Source organism: Stylophora pistillata, chromosome 10 (genome assembly GCF_964205215.1).
Source record: "Stylophora pistillata chromosome 10, jaStyPist1.2, whole genome shotgun sequence".
In the NCBI taxonomy this organism is placed as follows: domain Eukaryota; kingdom Metazoa; phylum Cnidaria; class Anthozoa; order Scleractinia; family Pocilloporidae; genus Stylophora; species Stylophora pistillata.
Window position 1 is genome coordinate 9,578,370 of NC_142528.1, and position 9,885 is coordinate 9,588,254.

At 37.9% G+C, this 9,885-nt stretch overlaps 1 protein-coding gene across 2 annotated transcripts; it reads left to right on the forward strand.

Annotated features, from left to right (window-relative positions):
- The first annotated feature begins 3,239 nt into the window (after positions 1-3,239).
- On the forward strand, positions 3,240-8,881 carry LOC111340319 (uncharacterized). 2 transcript variants are annotated; one of them, XM_022947147.2, is made up of 5 exons: positions 3,240-3,500; positions 4,995-5,245; positions 5,813-5,927; positions 6,340-6,489; positions 8,743-8,881. In XM_022947147.2, exons 1-5 carry the CDS (start codon positions 3,410-3,412, stop codon positions 8,814-8,816), a joined length of 681 nt encoding a protein of 226 aa, XP_022802882.1. In that variant the 5' UTR covers positions 3,240-3,409; the 3' UTR covers positions 8,817-8,881. The 2 variants fall into 2 exon arrangements, with proteins under 2 accessions (XP_022802882.1, XP_022802883.1); XM_022947148.2 differs by lacking the exon at positions 8,743-8,881 and adding an exon at positions 7,111-7,738.
- Positions 8,882-9,885: the final 1,004 nt, after the last annotated feature.

The following is a 9,885-nucleotide window of genomic DNA, read 5'->3' on the forward strand; positions in this document are numbered from 1 at the left end:
ACAAATATGGCTCGCAATGTAAATCAAGCAGCCACCTCCATCCTGTCCCGTATTTCTGTCCCTTCTAACAATCTTATAGTTATCTACATGTAATTGCTTGTTCGATATTCTCGCGTCTAAAAAGGTTTCGGTAATTGTTAAAATGTCGAAACGACACAATTTAAGTAATAGCTTGATTTCATCCATCTTATTCCTCAAGCTTCGAACATTCAATTAGCCATTTTACAGTTGTGTACTTAGTTGCCAAGCCTTTGAATCAGAGTGAGGCTGAAGGTGACCTTGTTGTGAGAGAGACCTGTATCTAGTTAGCATGATAACAAAGTGATTTACATTTGAAAGGCAGCAAGGTTTGTATCATAACCAGGTCACTCCTAGCCTCACTCCCGTTCAAAGGCTTGGCAACCAAGCACACAACTGTAAAATGGACTATTGTGCTATACTGAAATTAAAAGAGCCACGGTTGATTTCACTCGCAAAGTTCAGTAAATAATCTTAACCTTCCGTAGATATGCCTTGCCATCCAGGATTTAGCTCAACATCACCAGAAAGTAAAAGTATTTGTGTAGTAGCCACAGAGTTTGCATAGTACGAAGCTCTGCCTGAACTCCAGGAACCCTTGAGTTTACAAAAACCGCCAAAAGTCGCCGGCTTGAAGTTGTAGTCGCCGGCAGAAGTCCGAAGACAAATAACGCCCTCAATTGCAGTATTTAGTGTTTCTGGTACAAACAAGGTAATGTGCATGCTGATAAAGAGGATACTTAGCTGCATTATGGATGACATTTAGATGCATTAAAACAAAGCCTAAAAGTAGAAAACCTCTTTGAACCTTGGAACTACGGCAAAGAGTGACCGCCATTATGCTAATTTTCTCAGCCATGAAAGTAAATAAATAAAATTCAATAATCGAAAAACGCATCAAATCGATAATAATAATTACTTATGAGAAACTTTCTCGAGGAGTGCGTACCTGAATGATTTGTGATGCAATAGCCATGACTCCTAACTTCAACTGTGACTTCATATCGTTCGTAGCTGCCAAAGAGCTGAATGCCCAGTAGGTAGATGGCCCTATCGACGGAGAAAGCTATCTCTCCCATCTTATCTCCATACTTCCACTTCCACGGAGGAAGGAAATTGTCAAATCTAGTACATGGATGAAAATCGACTCTTCGGGCTGGTGAAAACTGCAACACAGTCCTCAACTCATCCAGGTAATAACTCAACATGTGAGAAACTTCCTCGTCTTTCAGAATGTTATTAGTTTCTCTAGATATCGTCACGGATCCAAACTCTTCGTACGACATCAGCGGAAATCGAATCGCTTTCACGATGTCGTCTCTCTAATAATTCTTGATAGTCACGAATAAAACAGATACAGACGCAGAGATCAAGCTTGAGTGTGGGAATACTATTTCTGAAAATTTCTTTTAAGGTCGATATCTCTAGAATAAAAATCACATATAAGTTCACGAGTAAGGTGAACAGAGATGATACGCGGGTGCTCTGTCTGTGAGATATGAATCATTTCTGCGTTTTTCGAAACATACTTCTTTTAGTATCGTTTGTGCTCTGAATATGCTATGCTCAAGCCTAGAAAAATTAGGTTTGCAAAGTTGTGCTAATGCTTATGTTGAAATGTTTGAATAGATAGGAACCAATCGCAAGGTGCTTTTTGGAACTAACTATAAATTAATGTTAGATATCTTCCAATTACGTTTAGTGACTTCATTTCGTCATAGAAAGACAACGCAGATCTGAGAATCCCTCATCACTCAATTAAAAAAAAAAAAAGAACTTAATATTAATTTCAAATTATAGAAAAATATCTTTCCTATAAACAATGCCTGTACCTTAGTGCTAACAGTTTTTCAATTGCGTAGGAAAATGAAAATGAAATATCATTTTCGTTTTTTCGTTTTTGTTTTTTTCGGTTTTTGGGTTTTTGGTTTTTTCGGTTTTTGGGTTTTTGGTTTTTGGTTTTTGGTTTTTGGTTTTTGGTTTTTGGTTTTTGGTTTTTGGTTTTTTTATTTTTGGTTTTGGTTTTTAGTTTTTCGCTGCGCTGTAAAAAAACGAAATTTGAGTTCAAATTCTGTTTTCCGTTTTTCACTTTTGTATGGAATTTGGAAAACGGATTGCAAGTCAAGTCAAGTCGTTTTTCGTTTTCCACCAATGGCACTGAAACTGACATGCCGTGGGAAAATTAATTCTACCTAAAATAACAACCAATCATGTTACGAGAGATCCCCGCGAAATAAGGGTAGACACGGCAAAAAGAAAAAGACTCACGGGAAAAGAGAAAACCTCACTGCAAAAAGAAAACGACTTACGGCAAAAGAAACAACAATATTCTCACTGCATAAAAGAGAGCGAGGGGGCTGGGAGGTTCTTTCTTTTGCCTTGAGGCTTTTTCTTTTAATTTTGCCTTGAGGTTTTTTTCTTTTGCCGTGAGGCTTTTTCTTTTGCCGTGAGTTTATTTCTTTTACCGCATATACAACAAAAAATTGTCATTCAAGAACACATTTTCTTTGCAAGACTCACAGCAAAGTATAATTTCGTCACCCGCCTTCTCAAATACAGTGTCATGAGCAATCAGTATTTGACCCTCAAATGAATTTTAAAAGACTCGACAAACAGAGGCGTTTGTTGAAATACTTAGGTTATTCGTAATCCGCCGTATTTAAATACACTGCCGTTCATACGCAATACGCAGTCAGTATTTGAACGATATTAGCCGCTGACCCTCAAATGAATTTTAAATTTTGCCGTTTTTGCCGTGAGTTGATTTTGTTTTGCCCTGAGTTATTTTATTTTGCCGTTAGTTATTTTATCTTGCCAGTGCCATTGGAGGAAAACGATAAACGACTTGACTTGCAATCCGTTTTCCAAATTCCATACGAAAACAACAACGAAAATTGGAGTCCAATTTGGTTTTTTTACAGCGCAGCGAAAACGAATAACAAAAATGATATTTGATTTTTATTTTCCTCTGCGATTGAAAAACGGTTGGCACTAAGGTCTACGCATTATAAACATCCACTGTCACAGGCTGCCGGAATTGTGATGCCAACTCGTCATTTCTATCCCTTAAGTAAACGAAAATGAAACTCCGGAACTAGAACCCGGTTTCAGAGCAGCTGCACGGCACTTACTAAAACAATACTATTGGTAAAATTGACCTCGGCATGTAGACTATTAATGTAAACAGTGATCACGGGCGCCTTAGAATGTTTTATTATTAATGAAGTCACCCTTACGTGTTTGCAAAGTTAGTTCCTCCGTTTAGACTGTACGTCTTTCGAGAAGTTAATCTTCCGTTCTCGAAGCGTCCATCAGTTAAGTGCTCCTTGTGATCCGTAGGTGTCGTTAGTTATATCTATTCTCCAACGACTAGTTATCGAACTTGGATTTGATGGCTCAGTCAAAGCTATATTTCAAGCTCAAGCAAACAATTATTTTTCCATTCATGGTTCTCGTGCTGACTGAAATCGTACAAGGAAAGGGTGAGTAATAAATCATTTAGAATCTCGAGTCTCTTCATGCTCAGTAAGACAGAAATCAGATAATCCTAGGGTTTACGGTCAATTCGCCATCACAACAAACTCTTCACCACAAAACTCGCCACCACTCAAAGTGAAATCGCCACATGTGGCGATTGACTAAAACGTTATAAGTGAAACTTACATAAAATGAAAGCTAATGAAGATGTAGTACTATATTACGAAAAGGGAAAGGTGTAATGACTGAATAATGGAACGTTAAACGAACTGAAAACATGTTGATATCACGAAGATTATGATCAGTTAGCGAACAGCGAAACCATTCCTTTCTTTTTTTGGAAAACTCTTTGTTTTAATGAGTTAACAAATGCAGCCATCAAAGAGAAAATCGCTGACATGCTACTTATTATTCTAATAATTATAGTTTGATCCGTTTGCCCTTCTGGAACTCCTTGAGGGTTTCAAGTCGCTTTCTGAAGAATTTTGCCGTGTTTGTTGGCACTCTTAATTTCGCATCATAAAAACTAAAAGATAAATAAACTTCAAGATCTAACCTTTCGTATGATATAAGTTTCATTAGATTTGAGAGCGAATCATTTTCATAAGAAGGAAACTAAATTGGACTTGAGTTTGCACCTGCACTAGACGAAAATAGAAGTTAGCATACAATGCATATCAGTAATTGAAACGATATATCAAAACGATAAAATAGCTTTTATTGTACATGTAAGAGCCTCATCACTGACACTAAGATTAAATGGGGATACTGTAAAGCAGATGTTAATATAGACAACAAGGCTACGTTAAGAAAATCAGTAGCATACCTTTCCATCGTTTTCCAAGACTGGTGCAAAAACACTCGCGACTCCATTTGAAACAATCGATAGCACGCAAGAACAAACTTCTACCCCGTTCTCAATATTTTTCCAAGTATTTTTCTTTGACACTTTCCAAGCATTTGGTTTATTCAGGTGACAAAGCAAATCTCGGGTAATAATGTTTTTGCTTTTTAAAAATACGTTCTGTAAGGGAGTCATCAGTCATCGCCTAGGGTATCCAACTTAGTTTTCAGGAGGAACGGATTGGGGATTAATAGTCGTCAACAGAATATAAAGAGGAGACTATGGATAATTGGCTGCCAATTAATTGCTAATGCGAGGGGAAAAGAGGGGGGAGGGGAATCATAAGAATATTTTAGAGCCTTATGAGGGGGTCAGGTACATTTTATCGTGACAAAACCAAAATCCTCCGTCTCCCCTTCCCGCAGGTGATAATGACTGGTCCCTATTTGGCCTGGGAAAAGCCGGCCACAATCTCAGCCGCTCATGTCCAAGCCTTTTGAATATTAAAAACAATCGCCTTTCAGTCACTAGTCTGTTCTGTACTTTAGAGAGGTTAAAATCGTTTTCAAGTTGGCACCTTGTGGTATGAACTGATTATTCTAAATTGAAGATCTGGTTGATTAAACTCTTTTTGCTCTGCTACTTCTTTTTACAGACGATTGTCGCATTGTAAAGTATGAGCCCCAAATGGTTGGGAGATCTCTGTTGAATCACACGATCATTTCGGTCGTCATAGACTCGATGGAAATTTGTGAATTGAGGTGCTATCTTGAACACGACTGTGTGTCGATCAACTTTGGAGCTGAAGATGACGGAGCGAATAGATGTGAACTAAGTGACTCAGATCACATTGTTCATCCTGGAGATCTTAAAAATCGAGAGGGATTTATCTACAGATCAGTTGAGGTATCATTGTATTGGTCTTTCAATTCCATGGAAGTCCTACACCATGAATTGAGATCACAAAATTAGCTGAGTAAAACGAAAGACATCGCACATACTTCTCAACTTTGCGCCAAGACGTTGATGAGTTGGTTTCCCTTCAGGCGCACTGTGTCCTTCTAACCCAGTTTAAAAATCACTTATCCTGGGTATTCCGGCTCAAACCAAACTAACGAAAGGAATCGTGGCGCCCTTATGTGTTACGCCCTGTTTATTTCCTCTCTGCCTCCATCTCTCCTTCCTTTTACGACAAGCATTTCCTTTTTAATCTCTTTTCCTCTTATTCTCTGCTATTTTCGCAAATTTTTTATTTTCTCTTGTATAATATCTCCCTTCTACCTTAGAACTCCAGTAACTCGAACTCGGTTAACTCGAACTCCCTGAGTAAGGTCCGATTTCCTTTGACCCATTATTTTTTCCTTTTGGAGTTCTAATTAGCTGGGTTCTACTGTATTTTCTAACAATTTCTTGCACTCTTCTGGCATAAAATGAATAATTAAGTACGTAAGAGAATTATTTTTGCGTCAACAGAATTTTTGCACCAGCAATCCTTGTTCATCGAATGGCCGCTGTCAAACAGGATTTGGGGATAAAGGATACCGCTGTATATGTTCTACAGGATACACAGGGGAACACTGTTCTACTGGTAAAACTTTTTGTGACAATTTTCTTAATTTCTGCCTTCCTTACCGACAACTGATAAGATTCAACCCTTCCACTCTCAAGATCTAATAAGAAATTCTTCCTACTGTCTGCCATACAATTCACACGACATTACTTCAGAGAATTTGTAATGGGATCCACTTATAATCCCCTAATTGATATTTTTCTCATCACTTGTCTGCTTGATATTGTATTGATAATGCAAGACGAAAATCTGTTTTGGTCGCCCATGGGAGTAAAAGGGTTTTATCTTTATTGTTATAGCCAACCATCTATAATTTTCATCACTTTGTATTGTTAAGCGATTACTTTTCAGAGTTTTTGAGGAAAACAATGAAATTTAGACGCAGCTCACGCCTGACTCATAAATTTCCGTTATGATTCGTTGCATCTAGCGATCCTCGGTCACGTTAAAGAAAAACCCGGAAATTCTTGTAAACATATCTTGGATAATGGGTCATCGAAAAAAAACGGGGAGTACTGGATCGACCTCGGAGACAGCGGAGACCCTCTAAAAGTTTACTGCGACATGACAACTGATGGAGGTATGAAGGATTCTCAAAATATTGACAGACAAATCGTGAAGCAACCTCCAGCCTTAATGCACCTCCCCGCATGAACCCAGCCACGTGATAGAAGCTCAACTTACTTAATCATTTCACTCCCAGGATCTGATTAGCAATTCTCCTTACTGTCTGCCACATAGTTCTTATGATGTTAGTTTGGAGAAGTTGATATTGGATCAACTGATAATCCCATGATTTTCTTTTTTCCTTATTCTCCTTACTTGTCTGTTTGATATTGTATTGATATTATAAGGAGAAATTCTATTTAACTGTTCTTTTGTGAGACTGTCGTCTTTTCTGGTGACCGAAAAATCTCAAAACATCATGACGTATTTCTTTTCACTCGAGTTAAATGAATGTTTCGAAGCCATCATTTTCACTGAAACAAAATGAAGAAAAGAGGTAGCCTTTGCCAAAGTTAAGCAAAAACAGAACTTGAACTCGCGTAGGGTTTGGTTGCTTCAAGATATAAATCATTCTGACTTGCAAGCAAAAACAATTTACTGTTGTTGGAGAGTTTAGCAGACTATTGAATTTCCCAAATGACTTTTTGCCATGTTTGAGCGTCTCAAATCCTGTTAATCCTCTTTGATTTATAAGGTTAGGAGATGTCACTGGCAGAGGGACTATATTTTGAGAAAAGAATGTTTCACTCAACTTTTTCAACAATAAGTTAAATGATCGGTGTTTACACTTGAACCAATACGACATTTACAATACAAAGTGGTAAACCCAGTTAACCATTTCTGGAATAGATATTATCTACTCTCTCTGATTTCGAGCAATCCACTGAATGCTTCAAGTCCTCTACGCAACCGAGGAAAGTTTGGTCATTAACATGAAACGCGTTCCCACGTTCCCACGTTCCCACGTTCTCACGTTCCCACGTTCCCACGTTCTCACGTTCCCACGTTCCCACGTTCCCACCAATAGCGTAGCTCCATCTCTCTGTATGGAAACCACACACAATCCACAATTTCTCTCCGCTCTAACTATAATTCACACGCCATTCCTTATTTTATATCGGCTGTTATTATATGGCTGTGTCTCACAAGGACTGGGAACTACCGAATTCACGAATTTGATTGGCTGAAATCAATATTGAAAGCGGTCTAGATTTTCCCATCTAGACCGGCATCTAGACCGGTCTAGGAAAAAAAGGTACAAAGAATATAAAAAATTGGCATATAAGACACAGCCATGTAATAAACATCTTATTAACCGAGCTAGGTCGGTTTGTACGGGAGAATCTTGACCTCGGTCGCTGGTACAGACCTCGGCCAAGATTCTTCCATACAGACCTCCCGCTCGGTTAATAAGAACTAACTATTATGCCAATTAATATGCTTTACGTTAAACTCTCTACTCTCTTAATGCATGATGTCCATAACAATTTAACCCCCCCTAATCTTTCTGGTTTGCTCACTCTTCTCCACCAAATACACAATCATAATACCCGATCTTCATCTGCCGGTAACTATTACAGAAACTGTTCTAGGCTAAATCAACATAAAAACACATTCTCAAGGATTGGTTGTAAAATTTGGAATAGCATCCCAGGAAACTTAAGGAAGCTTCCAAAACATATTTTCAAGAAAAAGATAACAACAATATCATTTCAAAATCTTCAAGTTCAGGATAGTTATGTTGACGTAGAACGAATAATCAATGATGTGTCGAAAGTTAAATCCAGTTAATAGTGGTGTATAACTTAAGTATTCTTCTATTTATTGTCATGTGTTTCTGTTTCTGTATTTTTATCTCATACTGTCATTTCTGCTTTACTGATTTAATATTTAACTTCTGTTTCTTTTATATTTATTGAATCTTTTGTTGAGCCAAAATTTATTTAAGGTGTTTTAGCGTCCACACACCGGCCACCGAGACTAGCTCTGCGATTTGTGGGTAGTGCGTCATTATGTTAAGTGTCATGTCATGTCTCATTACATTAAAGTTGTTGAGTTGAGTTGTTGTTGTTGGCTAACGCCAGGAACGTTAGCGTTAATAACTCTTTACGGAGGCCAATGTACTTTGTCAACCCAGTTGATAAAGCCAAATTATCTTGTAATACCCCTTCCCCACCCCCCACCGTCGCAGCACCACAGTTTCTTTAGAAACTTAACTTCTTTATTTAATCCTTACCGTGGTGATAAATAACAATACACTGGATTTGTAAAGACGCGCTCAATCTTTCCCCAAGGAAAATTTTCTCCTTTTTCTTTCAATTCGCAGGACGATCGAAAGGATGGGATGACAGCATTTGTGGAGAAACGAAAAGCCGACTATACGGACAATTAGTCTGTTAGTTTTCGGGAAAATCGTAGGTTGCGAGAACTGTGGAATGTTGGGTGGGAAAGTTTAGACAGGTGAAAGAATAGTAACAGCTTATGCACAGTGACGTGTGAAGCGCAACGAAAACATCTAGCATGAATTTTCTAAAAAACAAGAAGACTTAATCAATAAAATTGAACGAAAAAATAAAATAAGTAAAGTGGTATCATGATCATTTTTCGTTCGTTCGCTCATGTTTTGTATGGATACCGCGCAGTACACATTGCGTCTGGGAGAAGTATAGATTTCAGTTCCGTTTAGTTCTATATGCTAATTAAGACTCAAGCCAGGATAATTAAGTGATGCACTCTCCAGTAATTGTTAACCCACTGCAAACCAAGTTTTTTTGTACTCATTCTATTTTTTAGTTTAAGTGTATAACAAAACATTTAATGACTTGCCCCACAGGAAACAGCGCTTTCTATTTCCTCTCAGTGCTGAATGGAAAGAAAACTCACTCTTCCGCTAGGGGGTCAGTCATTAAATGCTTATCATCTTAAACGTGTTAGGTGCCTGTATTAGAATAAACTCTATTGTTAGGGTAGCTAGAGGGAAAAAGATGAAACGTTTTTAGAGCATCGAAACTTACATTTCTTATTTTGTTTTCCTTCAATTAGATTTTACGTACGCAGATCAGAAATAGAAACATATACATGTACAGTAGAGCACATAAACCTGCTAATTGTGACTCGTAAATGTATGCCGGACTCAGCGCGTTGGAAGAAATGCTGTTAGTTTACTTCTCTGCACAGAAAACACTAGAACTTTGGATGTTTACATTTATGTTCTGAAAGTAGTTGAAGTTTTTGTTTTTGTGTCCGAGTAACCTGCCGCCTACGCTTTGCTATTGACAAAAAACCGAGTCATTACACCATTTCAATATGAGGCATTACTAATGTAGGAGTATCAAGCCGTTTCTATTCAGTTCATTCATATTTTATGAAACGTTGATCAAAGATATTTGCAATATAAACAAACACGCAAAGAGCTTGTGGAAAAAATAATCGAAGGTGAGAGTAACTGAGTCGTTTTGAGGAGGAGGCA